Source organism: Pongo abelii, chromosome 8, assembly GCF_028885655.2.
Source record: "Pongo abelii isolate AG06213 chromosome 8, NHGRI_mPonAbe1-v2.0_pri, whole genome shotgun sequence".
NCBI classification, from domain to species: domain Eukaryota; kingdom Metazoa; phylum Chordata; class Mammalia; order Primates; family Hominidae; genus Pongo; species Pongo abelii.
The window spans coordinates 15,390,097-15,412,514 of NC_071993.2; the positions used below are offsets into that span (position 1 = coordinate 15,390,097).

The 22,418-nt window shown below is 44.3% G+C and overlaps 1 protein-coding gene across 4 annotated transcripts in view; it reads right to left on the reverse strand.

Annotated features, from left to right (window-relative positions):
• The window catches only part of FAM171A1 (family with sequence similarity 171 member A1), a 159,156-nt gene that overhangs the window by 60,379 nt on the left and 76,359 nt on the right, over positions 1 to 22,418 (reverse strand). For all 4 annotated transcript variants that reach the window (XM_054521443.2, XM_054521445.2, XM_054521444.2 and 1 more), the window contains 2 exon segments: positions 11,585 to 11,812; positions 3,576 to 3,668 (listed from right to left, as the gene is read on the reverse strand). In XM_054521443.2, coding sequence (XP_054377418.1) covers positions 3,576 to 3,668; positions 11,585 to 11,812 — 321 coding nt within the window.

Here is a 22,418-nt window from a genome sequence, read left to right on the forward strand (position 1 = left end):
CAGACTTTAAACCAACAAAGATCAAAAGAGACAAAGAAGGCCATTACATAATGGTAAAGGGATCAATCCAACAAGAAGAGCTAACTGTCCTAAATATATATGCACCCAACACAGGAGCACCCAGATTCATAAAGCAAGCCTTAGAGACCTACAAAGAGACCTAGACTCCCACACAATAATATTGGGAGACTTTAACACCCCACTGTCAACATTAGACAGATCAACGAGACAGAAAGTTAACAAGGATATCCAGGAATTGAACTCAGCTCTGCACCAAGCGGACCTAATAGACATCTATAGAACTCTCCACCCCGAATCAACAGAATATACATTCTTCTCAGCATCACATCACACTTATTCCAAAATTGACCACATAGTTGGGAGTAAAACACTCCTCAGCAAATGTAAAAGAAGAGAAATTATAACAAACTGTCTCTTAGACCACAGTGCAATCAAACTAGAACTCAGGATTAAGAATCTCACTCAAAACCGCTCAACTACATGGAAACTGAACAACCTGCTCCTGAATGACTACTGGGTGCATAATGAAATGAAGGCAGAAATAAAGATTTCTTTGAAACCAATGAGAACAAAGACACAACATATCAGAATCTCTGGGACACATTTAAAGCAATATGTAGAAAGAAATTTATAGCACTAAATGCCCACAAGAGAAAACAGGAAAGATCTGAAATTGACACCCTAACATCACAATGAAAAGAACTAGAGAAGCAAGAGCAAACACATTCAAAAGCTAGCAGAAGGCAAGAAATAACTAAGATCAGAGCAGAACTGAAGGAGATAGAGACACAAAAAACCCTTCAAAAAATCAATGAATCCAGGAGCTGGTTTTTTGAAAAGATCAACAAAATTGATAGACCGCTAGCAAGACTAATAAAGAAGAAAAGAGAGAAGAATCAAATAGATGCAATAAAAAATGTTAAAGGAGATATCACCACCAATTCCACAGAAATACAAACTACCATCAGAGAATACTATAAACAGCTCTATGCAAATAAACTAGAAAATCTAGAAGAAATGGATAAATTCCTAGACACACACACCCTCTCAAGACTAAACCAGGAAGAAGTTGAATCCCTGAATAGACAAATAACAGGCTCTGAAATTGAGGCAATAATTAACAGCCTACCAACCAAAAAAAGTCCAGGACCAGACGGATTCACAGCTGAATTCTACCAGAGCTACAAAGAGGAGCTGGTACCATTCCTTCTGAAACTATTCCAATCAATAGAAAAAGGGGGAATCCTCCCTAACTCATTTTATGAGGCCAGCATCATCCTGATGCCAAAGCCTGGCAGAGACACAACAAAAAAAAGGAGAATTTTAGACCAATATCCTTGATGAACATCGATGCAAAAATCCTCAATAAAATACTGGCAAACTGAATCCAGCAGCACATCAAAAAGCTTAGCCACCACGATCAAGTTGGCTTCATCCCTGGGATGCAAGACTGGTTCAACATACGCAAATCAATAAACATAATCCATCACATAAACAGAACCAAAGACAAAAATCACATGATTATCTCAACAGATGCAGAAAAGGCCTTTGACAAAATTCAACAGCCCTTCATGTTAAAAACTCTCAATAAACTAGGTATTGATGGGATGTATCTCAAAATAATAAGAGCTATTTATGACAAATCCACAGCCAATATCATACTGAATGGGCAAAAACTGGAAGCATTCCCTTTGAAAACTGGCACAAGACAGGGATGCCCTCTCTCACCACTCCTAACAGGCAGGAGAAAGAAATAAAGGGTATTCGATTAGGAAAAAAGGAAGTCAAATTGTACCTGTTTGCAGATGACATGATTGTATACTGAGAAAATGCCATCGTCTCAGCCCAAAATCTCCTTAAGCTGATAAGCAACTTCAGTGAAGTCTCAGGATACAAAATCAATGTGCAAAAATCACAAGCATTCCTATACACCAATAACAGACAAACAGAGAGCCAAATCATGAGTGAACTCCCATTCACAATTGCTTGAAAGAGAATAAAATACCTAGGAATCCAACTTACAAGGGATGTGAAGGACCTCTTTAGGGAGAACTACAAACCACTGCTCAACAAAATAAAAGAGGACACAAACAAATGGAAGAACACTCCATGCTCATGGATAGGAAAAATCAATATCATGAAAATGGCCATACTGCCCAAGGTAATTTATAGATTCAGTGCTAACCCCATCAAGCTACCAATGACTTTCTTCACAGAATTGGAAAAAACTACTTTAAAGTTCATATGGAACCAAAAAAGAGCCCGCATTGCCAAGACAATATTAAGCCAAAAGAACAAAGCTGGAGGCATCACGCTACCTGACTTCAAACTATACTACAAGGCTACAGTAACCAGAACAGTATGGTACTGGTACCAAAACAGACATATGGATCAATGGAACAGAACAGAGCCCTTAGAAATAATACCACACATCTACAACCATCTGATCTTTGACAAACCTGACAAAAACAAGAAATGGGGAAAGGATTCCCTACTTAATAAATGATGCTGCAGCACTATTCACAATAGCAAAGACTTGGAACCAACCGAAATGTCCATCAATGATAGACTGGATTAAGAAAATGTGGCACCTATACACCATGGAATACTATGCAGCCATAAAAAATGATGAGTTCATGTCCTTTGCAGGGACATGGATGAAGCTGGAAACAACCATTCTGAGCAAACTGTCAGAAGGACAGAAAACCAAACACCACATGTTCTCACTCATAGGTGGGAAATGAACAATGAAAACACTTGGACACAGGGTGTGGAACATTACACACCGAGGCCTGTCATGGGGTTGGGGGAGGGGGGAGGGATAGCATTAGGAGATATACCTAATGTAAATGACGAGTTAATGGGTGCAGCACACCAACATGGCACATGTATACAGATGTAACAAACCTGCACGTTGTGCACATGTACCCTATAACTTAAAGTATAATTGAAAAAAAAAAATAAGTGGATTCCATATAAGTTTTTTTTTTTTTTTTTTTTTTTTTTAAGATGAAGTCTCACTCTGTCACCCAGGCTGGAGTTCAGTGGCACAATCTTGGATTACTGCAACCTCCACCTCCCAGGTTTAAGCAATTCTCATGCCTCAGCCTCCCAAGTAGATGGGATTACAGGCATGTGCCACCATGCCTGGCTAAATATTTTTTTTTTTTTGTATTTTTAGTAGAGATGCCGTTTCATCATGTTGGCCAGGTTGCTCTCCAATCCCTGACCTCAAATGATCAACCCACCTCGGCTTCCCAAAGTGCTGGGATTACAGGCATGAGCCATAAGATTTTAGTAGGTGGCCCAAAACTGACTGTTGTTTCTCTTTTTAATTATTATACATACCAAAATAATGAAAAGAGTAAATTTCAAATGTCTCATTATAAAAAATGTTACGTAAGTGAGGTGATAGACGAGTTAATGATGGGTTAATGTGTTTGATTTAATCAATCCACCTTGTTTACAAACATCACATCACACTGTATACCATAAATGTATACAATAATGTATCCATCAAATAACAATAAAAACTGAAAAAATATTAAACATACCTTGGAATCCTGATACTATTTGGACGACATCTTCATATACCATTAGAGTGGCAGAGCGTTCTGGAAGCAGGCCAAGGCTCAGAGAGGAAAATACTGCAGGAAAAAGAAATGGATAGAAGGGGATTTTAATATTTACATTTAAGTGCCCACTCTAACTTTTGGGATACTCTGCACTTTTTGTATTTTCTGATTTCAAGTCAATTAATACAATTAAAATGCTACAAGTGTATTGCAATATCTCATATAACAATTACTTGCCCTACAATGGTCAACTTGTTTCATTTGTTAGAAGTTTTCTTTTTTTTTTCTTTTTTCCGAGACGGAGTCTCGCTCTGTCACCCAGGCTGGAATGCAGTGGCGCAATCTCAGCTCACTCTAACCTCTGTCTCCCAGGTTCAAGCGATTCTCCTGCCTCAGCCTCCCGAGTAGCTGAGATTACAGGCACCTGCCACCATGCCCAGCTAATTTTTGTATTTTTGGTAGAGACAGGGTTTCACTGTGTTGGCGAAGCTGGTCTCGAACTCCTGACTTCGTGATCCACCTGCCTTGGCCTCCCAAAGTGTTGGGATTACAGGCAAGAGCCACTGTGCCCAGCCAGAAGTTTTCAGTAAAGTAACCAAGCCTCTTCACATTAGGAGTATATGAAAGTTATCATGTATACACTACATGAATGTAGAATACATAATGTTAGATGTTAACATTAAGAATGGCTTTAAAAATATGTGTCTAGGTTAATGTGTACCTCATGGTAAAAGAATATTCCCCCAATCCTGGGAACTAATAACATGATCGAAATTGTGCTTTCCATTTTTATTTTTTTGAGACAGGGTCTCACTCTGTCACTCAGGCTGGAGTGCAGTGGCACGGTTAGAGCTCACTGCAGCCTCGACCTCCCAGGCTCAAGTATCCCTGCTGTCTTAGTCTCTCAAATAGCTGGGACCATGGGTGTGCACTACTGCACCCAGCTAATTTTCAACATTGTTTGTAGAGACAGGGTCTCCCTATGTTGCCCAGGTTAGTCTCAAACTCCTGGGCTCAAGCAATCCTTCCCACCTTTGCCTTCCAAAGTCCTGGGATTACAGGCTAGAGCCACTGCACCTAGCCAAGTTATGCTATTTTAAAACTCTTGCTTAAGTACCTGGATTTCTAAAAAATTTTAGAAACCCCACAAATTTCTGGGTAAAACATATGAATTTAAGAGAAAAACAAATAAATGCATTATAGAATAATAATCATCGCTCACATTACTGAACCTTTACTAACAGGCCAAACATTATTCTAAGTGCTTTAATTTTAGTAATGTATTTAAGCTTCAAAACAGCTCTATCACTTAGGCACTATTATTATTATTTTTGAGACGGAGTTTCACTCTTGTTGCCCAGGCTGGAGTGCAATGGCGTGATCTTGGCTCACTGCAACCTCTGCCTCCCAGGTTCAAGTGATTCTCCTGCCTCAGCCTCCCGAGTAGCTGGGATTACAGGCGCCTGCCACCATGCCCAGCTAATGTTTTAACAAATATTTTTAGTAGAGACAGGGTTTCACCATGTTGGCCAGGCTGGTTTCAAACTCCTGACCTCAAGTGATCCAACTGCCTTGGCCTCCCAAAGTGCTAGGATTACAGGCATCAGCCAACGTACCTGGCACCTGAAGTAGGCATTACTAACACGCCCATTTCACAGGTAAGGAAACAGGTTTACAGATGAGGAAGTAACTCACCCAATATCCCACAGCTAATAAATGCCAGGGCTAGGATTTGAACTCTGGAGTTCTCAACCACTATGAGACATGGAAAAGTTGGCCTAGAGAGGTAAATGACGTTCTGGAAAAACATCAGGATCTAGAAGATAAGTGCTGAGAAGATCAGTCGCTTCACAGTGCTGGCTCTTTTTTTTTTTTTTTTTCTTTTGAGATGCAGTTTTGCTCTTGCCACCCAGGCTGGAGTGCAGTGGTGCAATCCTGGCTCACTGCAGCCTCTGCCTCCCACGTTCAAGCTATTCTCCTGTCTCAGCCTCCTGAGTAGCTGGAATTACAGGTGTGCATCACCATGCCTGGCTAATTGTGTATTTTTAGTAGTGATGGGGTTTCGTCATGTTGGCCAGGCTGGTCTCAAACTCCTGGCTTCAAATGATCTGCCCTCCTCGGCCTCCCAAAGTGCTGGGATTACAGGCTTGAGCCACCGTGCCCAGTTAAGCAGTGCTGGCTCTTAGTGCCATAGGGCACCAGTGAGTCGGCCGTGGATGTGACCTCTTTTCACTCATCCTCTACACAGTCAATTTATTTAGCTGTCATCATATACGAGGCTCAGATCTACATCCTGGGTGGAACAGATCAGTGTTAGAAGCAGCCTGTGCCTTCAAGAGTTATGCATTGCAAGGGTACTAAACTTGAAACAAGTAGCTGTACGACAAGCAGAATGGGCCAGGTACCAGGAGAAAGACAAGAATAGCAGCTTGGTGCTGCAGAAACAGCCTGGGAGTTCCTCGAATATTAAACACAGAGTGACCCCAGGACGCAGCAATTCCACTCCTACGTATAAACCCAAGAGAACCCAAAACCTACGTTCATACAGAAACTCACACATCAATGTTTGCAGCAGCATTATCCGTAACAGCCGAAAAGCGGAGACAACACACATAAATGTCTATCGGCTGATGAATGGATAAAGTGTGGTATTGTCTATATGAGGGAATATTATTCACTTATGAAAGGGAAGGTGGTACTGACACGTGCTACAACATGGATGAATCCTGAAAACATCAGGCTGAGTGAAAGACGTCAGACACAAAAAGCCACGTATTCCAAGATTCCAGTTCTGCGGGATGTGCAGAATAGGCAAATCTAGAGAGACAGAGGGTAGATTAGTGGTTGCCAGGGGCTGGGAGGTGTGGGAAAGAGTGAGTCGGTGCTAATAGGTATGGGGTTTTGGGGGTGAGGAAATATTCTGCAATTAGTCACTGTTGAGAGGAACCCCAACTCGGGTAAATTCCGCATGACCACTTCGTAGGTAAACTATTATCAGCGATCCTTTCACCTAAGGCACAGGGCACCTCCTGGCGAGGAGGAAAGGGCAGGATTGTCCTAGCAGATGCTGCTGGTAGGAAGCAGCACACCTCAAAACTCGGGCTACGGTTACACCCCACGCCCTCCTAAACGGGGATGCCTAGGTCTTCCTGTTCCATTCCAGAGCTCCCGCGGCAACCGCAGACATTTACAAGGCCCTGACCAGCTCTGAGCTGACTGGTATTGGGAGATCAGAGCTCCGAAATCACCTGTGATCATCCCCTGAGAGGTGCGTGACCATCGCAGTGTGTTTTGAAAATGTTTCTCACCTAAAATATTTGGTACTTTCATACATAAGGCAGCTGCTCTGGCAAATTGTTTCTCAGACCTTATTTCCTAAAGGAGAGAAAAATGATTCCTTGTTTTACTTTTTTAGGCCTTTCTTTGAATTCTAAAACACTTGATTTCTTGTAACAAGCTTGGCACCGGCAGGGACTTCCCGGGGCAGAGGACAGGGACCAGGGATGCAATCAGCACAGCGCCCAGGTGGGTGGAGGCAGCAGAGAGACGGAGATCCGTGGGTAATGCTGCTTTTTTCCCATCACAGAGGCGAGGCTGATTGATGTCTGGAGGTGCTGTTCATGCCAAGTAGATTTTTTTTTTTTGATACCTAGAGGGAAAGGAACATCTCATTCTACCCAGGACAGGCAGGAAGATTTTTTTGAGGCAGAAAACAGTCCTGCTGGGCTTTATGGAATAAAAGAAGTTTGCCGGCCAGGCTTGGTGGCTCGCGCCTGTAATCTCAGCACTTCGGGAGGCCAAGGCAGGAGGATCACGAGGTCAAGAGATCAAGACTATCCTGGCCAACATGGTGAAACCCCATCTCTACTAACGATACAAAAATTAGCTGGGCGTGGTGGTGTGCGCCTGCAGTCCCAGCTACTCGGGAGGCTGAGGCAAGACAATCGCTTCAATCCAGGAGACGGAGGTTGCAGTGAACTGAGATCGCGCCACTGAGACTCTGTCTTAAAAAACAAAACAAAACAAAACAAAAACAAAACTGCAAATTAGCTGGGCGTGGTGGCATGCACCTGTAATCCCAGCTACTTGGGATGCTGAGGCAGGAGAATTGCTTGAACCTGGGAGGTGGAGGGTGTAGTGAGCTGAGATTGCACCACTGCACTCCAGCCTGGGTAACACAGTGAGACTTCATCTCAAAAAAAAGAAAAAAACAACAACAAATTTGCCAAGAGAACAATGCAGACAAACAGAAAGGGTAGAAATGCCAGACTCCTTCACAGAATGACACGTTGCCCAGGGCGGCCGACCATGAGATACGGAAGGGAGAGGTGGCCCGGGGAGGAGGCTCTGTGTCACGTTTACTTCATCCTGAGGCCACTGAAGAATTTTACGCAGGTACATATTTTAATACATGAACTGCACACATATATTTTCATACACAAATGCTCAGTTATATTGTGGGTGGTCTGTGGGGTAGAACAACTGGACTGGAGGCCATTGCCATAGTCCTGGATCATCACTAAGGACCTGGGCCAGGGCGATGGCTGCAGAGACAGCAATAATTAAGATGTAGAATGACAGCCTTTAGTGGATGGATTGCATCTCCTATGGCTAAGTTTATTCTTACCTGCCTGCCACAGGCGGAGGGTGTTTTCCTTATGCTGGGTTCCTCCCTCTCTTCCCTTCCTTGAAAGTGAAAAAAACCTCAACACATCCTCCAGGAACTATCGTTAAGGATGAAAAAGGAAATCCATTTCCGGGTTTCATAAGAATGCTCATGTACACACAAGCAGTATGCTGCATGCGTGTGGGAAAGAAGGCATTTTTTAGTTTCAAATTTTCAACATATTTTAGAAGAGGCTCCCAGCTCTTCTCGCTTCCTTGCCTAGTTATCTGAAATACCAGAAGTGTCAGTCTTCACCTCCAAAAATATGCACAAAAGCAATTGACTCTGTTTTTCACAATAGGCTAAATTTTTTGGTCTAAATTTTGGAGATGTTTCCTGTTAAGTTCTAGTTAAGAGTATAACATGGTTTGGATCCGTGTCCCTGCCCAAATCTCATGTCGAATTTTACCGCCAGTGTTGGAGGTAGGGCCTGATGGGAGGTGATTGGATCATGGGGGCAGTTTCTCATGAATGGTATAGCACCGTCTCCTGGTGCTATTCTTGTGATCCTGAGTAAGTTCTCACAAGATCTGGTTGCTTAAAGCTGTGTAGCACCTCTACCCTCTCTCTCTTTCTCCTGCTCTGGCCATGTGAAATGTCTCACTCCCCCTTTGCCTTCTGCCATGACTGGAAGCTTCCTGAGGCCTCCCCAGAAGCAGAAGATGCCATGCCTCCTATATCTCCTCCAGAACCGTGGGCCAGTTACACCTCTTTTCTTTATAAATGTCCCAGTCTCAGCTATTTCTTTAGAGTGGACTAATACAGAGTATCTTTATTATACTGAAAAAGCAAGCACAGAAAAATAATCAAAGACATGGGAAGATTCTTAGAAATTATTTAGACTAATTAACTTGATTTCAGAAACAAACACAAGCTCAGAAAGTGTTGATGGGCCGATATGTGTGGGGCCAGCCAGGGGTGGGCAGGCCTGGGACCCAGGTGTCTTCATGCCTTGTCCAAAACTCAATTAAACTTCATTATTCCTATGACTTGACTCATTTGTAATAGTACAGATATCAGCCAGGCACAGTGGCTCACGCCTGTAATCCCAGCACTTTGGGAGGCCGAGGCAAGTGGATCACCTGAGGTCAGGAGTTCAAGACCAGCCTGGCCAACATGGCAAAACCCCATCTCCACTAAAAATACAAAATTAACCGGGCGTGGTGGTGTGCTCCTGTAATCTCAGCTACTCGGGAGGCTGAGGCAGGAGAATTGCTTGAACCTGGGAGATGGAGATTGCAGTGAGCCAAGATCACACCACTGCACTCTAGCCTCGGCAACAGAATGAGACTGTCTCGAAAAATAAAAAAATAAAAAAACAGATATGATGGGAATGGTTTTTCTCACATGACCATGTTAACAGAGTCAAAATGAATGTGATCAAAGTGTAGTAGCTGCTCATTATTCACCAATTCTGTATTTGTAAACCTCCCTACTTGCTAAAGCTTATTTGTAATGCCCAGATGTATTCAGGGCCAAGCTTTTCATGTTTTTAAGCATTCTGTTGGTGATTTTGCTATTTACTTATTTATTTTTAGAGATGGAGTCTCGCTGTGTCATCCCGGCTGGAGTGCAGTGGCTCCATCCCAGCTCACTGCAGCCTCCACATCCTGGGTTCCAGCTCCTCTCGCCTCAGCCTCCAGAGTCGCTGGGATTATAGGCATGATTCCATCGTTTCAAATGACCCCTAGTGTAGTGCTGTCTAATGTTCCTAAGCAGGAGGAGGTTGTGACTGTGCCTTATAGAGAAAACACATGTGTTCGATCAGCTTTGTTCAGGCATGAGTTATGGTGCTATGGGCTGTGAGTTCAATGTTAATGAATCAACGATCTATATATCAAATAAGATTTCTTTAAACAAAGACAACATAAAACAAAGGCATGTACTATTGATCGGTTCATGAAAATGTTGTGACCAGAGGCTTGCAGGAACTCAGCCCTGCGTTTCCCTTGTAGCAGTGGTTCATTATTTGCTCAGTCCATGTTTGAGGTGGCTACGGACCATAACTACTGCGAACAACGAGAATTGACTGATGGGCTTTGTGTAGCTGTTCTCCCGAAACAGGCAGAGACAGCCTAAACATCCCTCGGTGATTTCCAGTGACTTCTCAGCATGGACGATGGGAGTGTCAAATGCTTCCTTTATTTTAATTTATTTTATTATTTTTTGAGACAGGGTCTTCCTCTGTCACCCAGGCTGGAGTGCAGTGGCGCCATCTCAGCTCATTGCAGACTCGACTCTAATGTTCCTTTGGATATAACCTAGTAAAGGCCACCTGTCCTGTTGTGCGGGCCCTCCTGGGGTCCTGTCTCAGGCCCACTGTCCTCCACTCTCTGCTGGAGATCATAGTTAACACTGCTGATAAGCCAAACTAAACCTCTAGCCCAGATCTCTCTCTTGAACCCCAAGTTCATTTCAAACTAAAGGCCGAATATGCTCACTTGGTGTCCCAACAGCAATTTCAACTAAATATACCCTAAACTTAGCTTATAATCAATGACCCCGACACCCGTTCTTCTCCTCCCATTTCCCCAAGTTCCGTCCTTCTTTGCCTAAGCCTGGAGCTTGGGGAGAGGGAGTTACAGAGAGAGGGAGGGAGTGAGGGAGGAGACTTCTTTAATTCATGCCATCAGTGCAATCAACTTTAGGAAAACGTGGTGTGGCCAGTTCCCCAACTCCACAGCTTGCCCCTGCTGGGACCACCTGCTCTGTCACCAGCTGAAAACCCGAAGTCCAACTCACATTCCTTCTATTTCATCCTTTTCCTTCCCTCTCTCCTGTCCATTCTCCAAGACCTGCTTAATATCTCTCAGGTTTATCCCCTTTTCTTACGAACTTTCCTAGATGATCTCCATTGTATCTATATCAAATCCACTTTCCATAGATCAAAAAGCAGTGGCCTCAAGCTTTGCTAAATATTTTTATTCACAGTATCTGGTGGAGGGGGAGAGGGGTTTGCTCGTTAAAATGCAAATTCCCCTCCCCATATTGAATGGTGGAGTTCTGGAATCTGTATGTTTTTATTTATTTTATTTCATTTTATTCTTGAAGCAGGGTCTTGTTCTGTTGCCCAGGCTGGAGTGCAGTGGTGTCATCAGGGCTCACTGCAGTCTCGAACTCCCAGAATCAAGCAATCCTCCCACCTCAGCCTCTTGAGTAGCTGGGACTATAGGTGCACACTACGATGCCTGGCTAATTTTAAAATTTTTTGTAGAGATGCAGTCTCACTATGTTGCCCAAGCTGGTTTCAGACTCCTGGCCTTACGCGATCCTCCCACCAGCCAATGCCCTCTGTGTTAGAGAAAGATGAGGAACACCTTACCAGGTAACCGGATTGGCTTCCACGGAGCAGAGTTTGGCACATAGGCATGCTTCGAGGCGGTGACGATCAACTGACTGCCCAGCTTATATTGGAACTTGATAAAGGCGACGCCATCAGTCCCCGAGGTGCCAGAGGCGATGGAGGCCTGGTTGGTGAAGATCTCGATGAGCGCATCCGCTACGGGCTGGTGGGTGCTGGCGTCACTGATGTGCACCTTTAGCGTCACCTCTGGAGGTAGAGAAAGCACAAAGAACAGCTACTGTCAATGGGAAACATCCACAGCAACTCTGGTATGACTGTGATGGGAAGTGGAAGGAGGGGTCTGTAAGGACATCAGGGTTGACACTCAAAATATGCAGTTTTTACCAGGGACATTTTCTCCTTACAGGTCTACTTTTTACTTCACACAATTTCCCATTTTCTTCAAAATCACAGCCTGACCCAAACTGCTTTCTTCTTTACTCCTGCCTGCTCAAATCAACAAATGATCAAGAGAAAAATTCTATACTTTAAAACATTGGGCAACCAACGCAACACTTCGTGTGTGTGTGTGTGTGTGTGTGTGTTTTGAAACAGTCTCACTCTGTTGCACAGGGGCGTGATGACGGCTCACTGCAGCCTCGACCTCCTGGGCTCAACTGATCCTCCTGCCTCAGCCTCCTGAGTAGCTGGGACTACAGGTGTGTGCCACCACACTGGGCTAATTTTTGCAGAGATGGGGTTTTGCCATGTTGCACAGGCTGGTTTCAAACTCCTGAGGCTCAAGCGATCTGCCCGCCTCAGGCTCCCAGAGTGCTGAGGTTACAGGTGTGCGCCACCGTGCCCGGACAACAACACTCTTTCAATGGTGTTTGGGCTACCACAGCAAGGGTACTAGTGGGCCATGGTATCTACAAGCGGCCGTATCCTTCTCTAGTCCTGGGAAATGTGGCAGAAGTAACCCAGGATTGTGCACTGGTAATCACACTAGACGGAAAAGAAGTGAAAACTATTGTTAAAAAGGACGACCCAAAGAGTACAACAAGAGAAGGTTAGAAAAAGAATAATAATAATAAAAAAAACAAACAAACATTTGAAAAGACAGATGAAGTCAAGTTAGGAATATTGGCAAAAACAGATCATGAATCTGGGAAACAAACAGAATGTTACAAATTGCTAAAAAATTAAAATAGAATGGCTAATTTACATTTACTCAGGCAAGGGATAGTTATTGAACTTTTACTCTGTGCCTAGAATTGTAACTACACAGCTACAGTGAAGGAGAGGATGCGTGAGTAAACAGGAAAGTACCATGGCTGAGGGGGAACAGCATGTGTGGAGGCTCAGAGGCAGGAAGACGCCATGTTTCCTGGAGAAACAATGGCAGGTTCTGAAAGCTGGATGGAGAGCGTGAGAGGCGTAGGAGGCTGGAGAGGCAAGTAAGACCAGATCACACATGGCTTTATGAGCTCCCTAAAAGGATTATTCTTTATTCTAAAGGCAACGGGAAGTCACAAAGGTTTTAAGAGGGGAGTGGAGATCAAATTTATGTTATAGAAACATGTGGCTCTGGGTGAAGAACGGGCTGAGGAAGAGGCAAGGCTGGAGAATAAGCATTCAATTAAGAGGACTCTGTGATAACCCAGGACTGAGATGGTGGTAGACCAGACTCCGGCAGAACAATCACGTCAAGGGTGCTGATTCCAGAACTATGTAGGGGAGCAACTCAGAAGTGCATCCTGTTCCCATAAACCCTATTTACTTACGTAGGAAGCGAGCAGCTGGTGTGATGTATGTCCACCTGGTCACTTGCAGGCACCACATGCCATGCTTTTTGAGCTGCCTCTGATCTGAAAGACTTGGGATAGGAAGGTGGGGAAAGGACTAGCAAAAAGTGAGGAGATGGCCAAGGAGGCTCATGTTCATAGCACCTTCCAGAGTGGGTCTCAGTGGAGTGCCCATCAATGAGCCGGCTGCAGGCTGGCTGGGTACAGAGCAGCCTGACAGCAAGGATGAGGAAGGAGTGCTGGGTCAGCCTTGCAGGTATTGCCCAGTGGCACACACCCTGGAGTTCTGCAATTCTCACTGGAGGTTTGAATCTCACCTCCACCATGTGCTAGCCATGTAGCCTTGGGCAGTTTATTTATCATCTGTAGGCCTCAGTTTCCCCATTTGCTAACTGGGAATGATAAACATGCATAGCTCAACATATAGGTAGAAACATTTAGTGTAATGCCTGGTGGAGTAAGCACCGACACAAGCTACTGCAATTGTGTCATTCCAATCATGATGCTTGTAAACATTCCAACATGGTGCTTGGGGATACCAGATTTGGGGCTCAGAGAGGAGAGTTAGAAATAAGAAATGTATAAAACAAAAGGGACAGGTGAGACAACCCTCTCAGAGAGTATTAATACCTTTGTTTGTTTGTTTGTTTAGATGGAGTTTCATTCTTGTCATCCAGGGTGGAGTGCAATAGCATGATCTCGGCTCACCGTAACCTCTGCCTGCTGGGTTCAAGCAATTCTCCTGCCTCAGCCTCCCAAGTAGCTGGGATTACAGGTGCCCACCACCACGCCCCACTAATTTTTTGCACTTTTAGTAGAGATAGGGTTTCACTATGTTGGCCAGGCTGCTCTTGAACTCCTGATGTCAGGTGATCCACCCACCTCGGGCTCCCAAAGTGCTGGGATTACAGGCGTGAGTCATCACGCCTGGCCTGAGTGTTAATATCTTTATATCCAGAGCTCTGTCCTACACTGGGGCAACCATATACAGAAGAACTTCTTTTGGTTTGAGAATCTCCACCTTGGTAACTTGCCAACTAGCTGTCTCATGATACTAAAGGAGTCTTTTCAATACTGCAAATTTCAGTTAGTCAATCATTTTTCACCCATTTTTTCCACATGCTGATTTAATACATTTCTTGAGTAGATAACCACAGACAAGAGCTAAAGAATCCTAGACCTAGCTAAATCATCCACCTGGCTTTGAGGAGCTTTGAGCTATGGGTGTGTGCCAAATAAATCTCTTAAAATGTTTTAGAAAGAACAAATAAATGCTACAGAAACCAACCTTGGCTACTTCATACTATAGGAGAAAACTAACATCCAAAAAGGCACAAATCAGCATCATGAAAATCAAGGATATGATATTACAGAATACATTTAGTCAATTCACTTCAATCCAATCAGGATGTGCACGACACACACATTTTCTTTTTTTTTTTTTTTTTTTGAGATGGAGTCTCACTCTGTCACCCAGACTAGAGTGCAGTGGTGCGATCTTGGCTCACTGTAAGCTCCGCCTCCTGGGTTCATGCCATTCTCCTGCCTCAGCCTCCCGAGTAGCTGGGACTACGGGCACCTGCCACCATGTCTGGCTAATTTTTTGTATTTTTTAGTAGAGACGGGGTTTCACCGTGTTAGCCAGGACGGTCTCGATCTCCTGACCTTGTTATCCACCCGCCTCAGTCTCCCAAAGTGCTGGGATTACAGGCGTGACCCATCGTGCTGGCCTTTTTTTTTTTTTTTTTTTTTTTTTAGACAGAGTTTCGCTCTGTCCCCAGGCTGGAGTGCAGTGGTGCAATCTTGGCTCACTGCAAACTTTGCCTCCCAGGTTCAAGCGATTCTCCTGCCTCAGCCACCAGAGTAGCTGGGACTACAGGCACCCGCCACCACGCCCATCTAATTTTTGTGTTTTTAGTAGAGACGGGCTTTCACCATATTGGCCGGAATGGTCTCAATCTCTTGACCTGGTGATCTGCCTGCCTCGGCCTCCCAAAGTGCTGGGATTACAGGCGTGAGCCACCGTGCCTGGTCCCCACACACACAATTTCTTATTTAACCTGGTCCTCTGTGTCCCCAAGTAGTATACTATTCCTTTTATAAATTTTAATTTTAAATTTTTATTTATTTATTTCCATAGGTTTTAGGGGAACAGGTGGTTTTTGGTTACATGAGTAAGTTCTTTAGTGGTGATTTCTGAGATTCTGGTGCACCCATCACCCAAGTAGTGTACACTGTACCCAATGTGTAGTCTTTTATCCCTCACCCTCTCCCACCCTTTTCCCTGAGTCCCCCAAATCCACTGTATCATTCTTATGTCTTTGCATCCTCATAACTTAGCTCCCACTCAGAAGTGAGAACATACGATGTTTGGTTTTCCATTCCTGAGTTACTTCACTTAGAATAATGGTCTCCAATTCCATCCAGGTTGCTGCAAATGTAATTATATCACTCCTTTCATGGCTGATTAGTATTCCATAGTATATATATATACCACATTTTCTTTATCCACTCATTGACTGACGGGCATTTGGGCTGGTTCCATATTTTTTGCAATTGCAAATTGTGCTGCTATAAACATGCATGTGCAAGCATCTTTTTCACATAATAACTTTTTTTGTTCTGGGTAGATACCAGTAGTAGGATTGCTGGATAAAATGGTAGTCCTTTTTTTTTTTTCATAGGTTTTTGGGGAGCAGGTGGTATTTGGTTACATGAGTAAGTTCTTTAGTGGTGATTTGTGAGATTTTGGTGTACCCATCACCTGAGCAGTATACACTGAACCCAGTGTGTAGTCTTTACCTAAGTAGTATACTAAATTATAACATAAATTAACTCATGGTGCATTAATAACCACACAGCAGAAATCCTGCATTGATGATTTATGCAATTTTATGGAAATGCAACATTTACTAACAATTGGGATTACAAGGTCTTCACTGTTTGCTGAGAAGGCAAAAACTGCTGAGATTTGAGGGAAAAAAAAAGATTTATGAATAAACAGAGAAAGGGGGAGTTCCACTCTAATCAACGCCCTAGATTCTACCACTTGAATTTCTTCTAATATGGGAAGCATAGTTTAAGTTCTACAATTATATACGTTAAAAGACATTGTTTAGTTCTTCACTTGGTATGATCACAGAGAACAAAATGTCAGTATGATTCGGTAATTCTTTTTTTTTTTTTGAGACAGAGTCTCACTCTTGTTGCCCAGGCTGGAGTGCAATGGCACAGTCTCAGCTCACTGCAACCTCCACTTCCCGGGTTCAAGCGATTCTCCTGGCTCAGCCTCCCGAGTACCTGGGATTACAGGCTTGCACCACCACGCCTGGCTACTTTTGTATTTTTAGTAGAGACAGGGTTTCTCCATGTTGGTCAGGCTGGTCTCAAACTCCTGACCTCAGGTGATCCACCTGCCTCGGCCTCCCAAAGCACTGGGATTACAGGTGTGAGCCATCATGCCCGGCCTGATTTGGTAAATCTTAGAGCCCACAGGGGCATCATTGTTATAGAATAACACTGAGAATGGGACTATCCATTCAACAGCAAACAAAACTATCCCGAACTAAATGACAACCAGGGCAGCTGTCATCTGACTAGGCGAGGCATTAATTACTACATGACTCTCATTTATAGGAAGACCCCATAAACGGTCCCAGACCTAAATATGCCGTTAAGATGCACTCTTTGCTGCTCAGTGAGTGCTGAGGACCCCACTGAGTTGGTCACCTGAAGACTGCACTAAACCCAGACTGGGACATCCTTTTCTCACTCCGTACCCTGCACATCCATCACCAAAGTCTGCTCATTTTGACTACAAACTCTGCATCTCAAAGCAGGCCTTTCTTTTGTACCCTTGTGAACACTGCCCTATTTCCAGGCCTTCACCATCCATCACCCACACTGCTGCTCAGCCACTTTACAAAAACAGTCACCCTCTTCAGACCTGAGCCCTGAGATCCTACTGAGGCTGGAGGGAGCTATCCAATACACTCAGCTGACTTCTCCCTGTCTCCCTCAAATCCTTTGATGCGTCCCCACTGTCACCTGTACCAGGTGCAGCAACTTCTGCCCGCCCTCAGGCCAAATGTGGCCTGCTGCCTGCTTTTGTATATAGTCCATGAAAATTATCTGGAATTTAAATTTCAGTGTCTATAAAGTTTTATTGGAACATAGCCATGCCCCATCATTTGCATGGGCTGGTTTTGCATTACAACAGCTGACTTTAGAACACGTTTTTTTTTTTTTTTGCATTTACAACAGTTGCCACGGAGAACATAAGGGCTGCAAAGCCTGAACTCAGTACTTTTCGCCCTTTAGAGAAAAAGGAAGGCCATGTGGCTCACGCCTGTAATCCCAGCATTTTGGGAGGCCGAGGCGGGCGGGTCACGAGGTCAGGAGTTTGAGACCAGTGTGGCCAACATAGTGAAACCCTGTCTCTACTAAAAATACAAAAATTAGCTGGGTGTGGTAGCACACGCCTGTAGTCCCAGCTACTTGGGAGGCTGAGGCCGGAGAATTGCTTGAACCCAGGAGGCAGAGGTTGCAGTGAACCGAGACCACGCCATTGCACTCCAGCCTGGGTGACAGAGTGAAAAAAAAAAGCCACCACACTCAAGGGACAGGATCCATCCCAGAAGCCTCCTGTCCTGCACCAGCCGCCCCACCTGACCCCATGCCCTGCCCTCGGCTCCTCCTTCCTGTTCCTTCCTGCCACAGCTTCTTGCCTTTGAAGGCAATGTTTTTCTACACTTCCCTTCCATGTTGCTAATTCCTCTTTTTCCTTTAAAAGGCCGTAGTAAGATGGATTCAAGAAAGTAATCTGGCCGGACTCAGCAACCCTGCATTTCCCTGAAGCTCTCCAGACACATGGTCTCTGTTTCTTGTCCATTTCCATTTCTGTCTGTTTCACCTTGGGCCAACTGTGGGGGTGTACAACGGAGACCAGACCCCTGACCTTCAGGAGCTTTAGCTTTAGAGATTAAATACATACCGAAGAGTCATTCTGAACTGGAAGAAGTGCCCCAAGGAAAACTGGGTGACATGAGGCAGAACGGGGAACCTATTTTCAACTGGGTGGTCAGGGGAGGCCTTCTTGAGGAGGTGCCATTTTAGCTTAGGCCTGGAGGAGACACAGGGACCAGCCAGGCAAAGGGGTGTCCTGAGATGAGAACGGCCAGGTTGTTTACCACTGAATTAAAACTCCCACAGAGAGAGCTTTGTGCAGGGGCCCTTGTGACTGAAGATGAGGGGTCTGGGCCACCCATGTACCGCTCTTTTGTTTTGTTTAGAGTCATAGCTTACTACAGGCTTGACCTCCCAGGCTCAAGCGATCCTCTCACCTCAGCATCCCAAGTAGCTGGAACCACACGCGTGCACCACCACATCCAGCTAATTTTTGTATTTTTGTAGAGACAGGGTTTTGCCCTGTTGCCCAGGCTGGTCTCAGACTCCTGGGCTCAGGCGATCCTCCTGCCTCAACCTCCCAAAGTGATGGGATTATAGGCATGAGCCACCACGTCCGGCCATACCACTATTTTAGAGGGTCTGGGGTGGCCCATGAGCGCCTCAAGAATAGAGGCTTATTTTTTAAAAATTCAATTTATAACCGTAAGGCCTAGCTGGTACCTAGAGCCAGCAGGTGGTCAATAGAAGTTTGCAAAATTAATGCTGGGGTGAAACTAATCATCTCTTAACACAACACTACCTGATATAGGGGTCATCAGCCACATGTGAGCATATACACTTGTTTAAATTAATTAAAATTAAATTAATTTAAAAATCAAGCTCCTTGGTAACACTAGGCTCACTGTAAGCGCTCAACAGCCATGACTGGCTAGCGGTTCCTGCATCGGAGAGTGCAGACTGGATATTTCTATCATTGCAGAAAGTTCCTTTGGACAATTCTGATCTCCGAATCTGAGTCAAGAAATCCATGGTATCCAAATGGCTCAATGAACTCCCAAGGAAAATCTATCTGCGCGTGACTCTGAAGTGGTGTCTTCGCAGCCCTTGTGGATCAGGCCTTCACTCAAGTCCTTCAGTGGCTTAAAAGGCCCTGTTTGATCTCTTCCCACCCCTCCTCCCCAGCTATATCACCTCCCGCCCTCACTTGCTAAACTTTCCCCATTCAGGGACTTGCAGGGAGGCCAGGTACGGTGAACGTGCTCTGCTCCAATTGTGCCCTGGCCTGGCGCACTCTCCCCCAGATGCCCATCCATGCAGCTGAGACCCACACCTCCCTGTCTTTGCTTCAGTACCACCTCCTTGATGAGGCTATCCTATCACTGATTACTCTTTTTTAAAAATTTTCAACATGGAAATTCTAGAACGCATATATTTTAGTCTGTTTAGCCTGTTATAACAAAACCCCGTAAACTGGGAAGCTGATAAACAACAGGAATGTATTTCTCAAGTTCAGGTAGCTGGTTAGTCCAACGTTAGGGCAGATTAGGTATCTGGTGAGGGCTCACCTTTTCACTGCATCCTCACATGGTGGAAGGGATGAGGGGGCTCTCTGGGGTCTCTCAAGCATGATAATCCCATGCACAACGGCTCCCCACTCATGACCTGATGTCCTCCCAAAAGAACCCACCTCCTAATACCTTCACCTTGGGGGTTAAGATTTCCATATGTGAACTTGAGGGGAAAACAAACATTCAGAACACAGAAACATAAAAGTAGAAAGAACAGTACAAGGACCCTCCTCCCAAACCTGTCCTGATAGGAAGTTTCAAATAGTGTCATCTTTCTACCATTCTTTCTTTCATGCATTGCTCCCACCATCCCCATTTTTTTGCTGGAACATTTTGAAGCAAATTCCAGATATCATATTAGGTTATATTATTTCCCTGGAAATTTGTTGTTGTTGTTTTTTGAGACAGGATCTGGCTCTGTTACCCAGGCTAGAGTGCAGTGGCACGATCTTGGCTCACTGTAACTTCCCCAACCCGGGCTCAAGTGATCCTCCCACCTCAGCCTCCCAAGTAGGTGGGATTACAGGGACACGCCACCACCATGCCAGGATAATGTTTTGTATTTTTAGCAGAGATGTGGGTTTTGCCACATTGCCCAGGCTGGTCTTGAACTCCTGGACTCAAGCAATTTGCCCGTCTCGTCCTCCCAACATGCTGGGATTACAGGGGTGAGCCACTGCACCGACCACCATAAGTATTCCCACTTAAAACAGATAAGGATTTTTTTAAACCACCACCAAAACACAATTATCATGCCCAACTAAAGTAATAATCTCCTTATATCATCTAATACCCAGCACATATTCAATTTTTTTGATTGCCTAAAAACATTTTTAAAAATAATTCTTACTATTCTGTCTGAAACATCGATCCCAGCCTCACCCTAAATTTCTGATATTCTCCTGCTCTGCTTCTGCTTTTTATGAATGACATTGATTGATTATAACATGCTCATAACTCATATGTTTATTATTAAACTCTACCAGATGGAAACTTTGAGACAGTTATTTTGTGTTTCTGTTTTCTTCTTCATTCACACATCCTAAGCATATAGAATAGTGTCTGGCACACAGTAGTCACCTAATGTTGATGCTGAATTAATCTCTCAAACGAGTAGGCATTTCTGGGTATCTTCTGATCCATGGCCTAAGTATTCCTGGTGTTTTGTTGTTCCATTTATTTCTTATAACTACTTTAAAAATAGATAATATAGAGATCTATTTAAAAAGTATTAATCAATCCAGATAACTAACTGTAAATAATCAGAAAATATTTATTGACCAGCTACTATATGCTTAGCATGATACAAGGTACTGCAGGGAGATTAAAAAAGAAGGAGAAAAAAAGACATGGCTCCTGTTTTTAAGGATTTTACGGTTTTGTGGGGAGGAAAGACCAACACATGTGCCAGAAAGCAAAAAGAATGAAACTGGCTAGGAATCTGTAAAAAAAAAAAAAAAAAAAAAATATATATATATATATATATATATATATATAGCAAAGACAAGGTTAATCTGATCTGGAGTGTCCATTTAAAAACAGAATCAAAGACAAACAAGACTTGAATGCATTCATAGAGGTGGGGGGATCATCAAAAGATTTAAGGAAGGGTATGGTGTGAACACTGATACTATGAAAGGGTCGTGGCTATCTGGGTACTCACTGCATGCAAACTGGCCCTGATTGTGGTTTACGGAAGTCAGGGAGGAATAATGCTTCTTGGAAGAGATGAAATTGAAGCTGGTGCTGGAAGGGTGCGTACCATGGGCAGATAAGTCTTTCTGGCATCTTCTGAAATAGTCTTCCTCCCTTTGAGGAATTCCAGATGCTCATTTTCGCAGCCTCCCCTGTAGCTAAGAAGGAGGAAAAATGGGCCGTGGTTCTGCTAAGCTGTGGCTCTGCTCATTCTGGTTGGCAGAATTTGATGCAGAAGTCAGCAGCATGAAGAAGCAGGGCCTTTTTCTGGCCAAACGGACCACAGAGGAGGCATCTGGTTGGGGGCAGCAGGGGTGCTCCGCGAAGAGTCACACCACACAGCTCAGACACTGTTCTGGCTGTGAGCCTCCTCCTCCACAAGTTCTGTGTGCTACCCAAAAGCTGTAATAAATGTCTTTTCTCATTAAATCAGCTAGATGGGCAGTGCTGCTTGCCCTGCTCGGGTTCTGTGCTATCCTGGCATGATTCTATCTCTGCACCTTCCTTCTCAGTAACCACCATGGGCTCCAGTTCTGCCTGCCTGCCCAAGGTGGTGGACTCCGGGAGTGTGTGCTCACACCTCTTCTCGCTACACACTCTCATCCATGAATTTATTTCACCATCAGGAATTCAGCCATCGCCTCTAGCATATTCTCCAATTTTTATCAGCCAATTGCACAGCCAAGGAGGAAGAAACGAGCGCTCAGGAATTCTTCCCCTACCACGATTCAGAGCTCCTCTGCTCTTGGCAAACATGAAGAGTGTGGCTCTGTGGGCACAAACTGGTCCATTTTAAGTAGTACAAAGAGCATCTGCTTTGTGGGTAGAAAACTAAACATCATCTTTTAGTCCAGCATTATCTTTTAGTCATTTCCTTTCTAACTGCCACAGATTTAG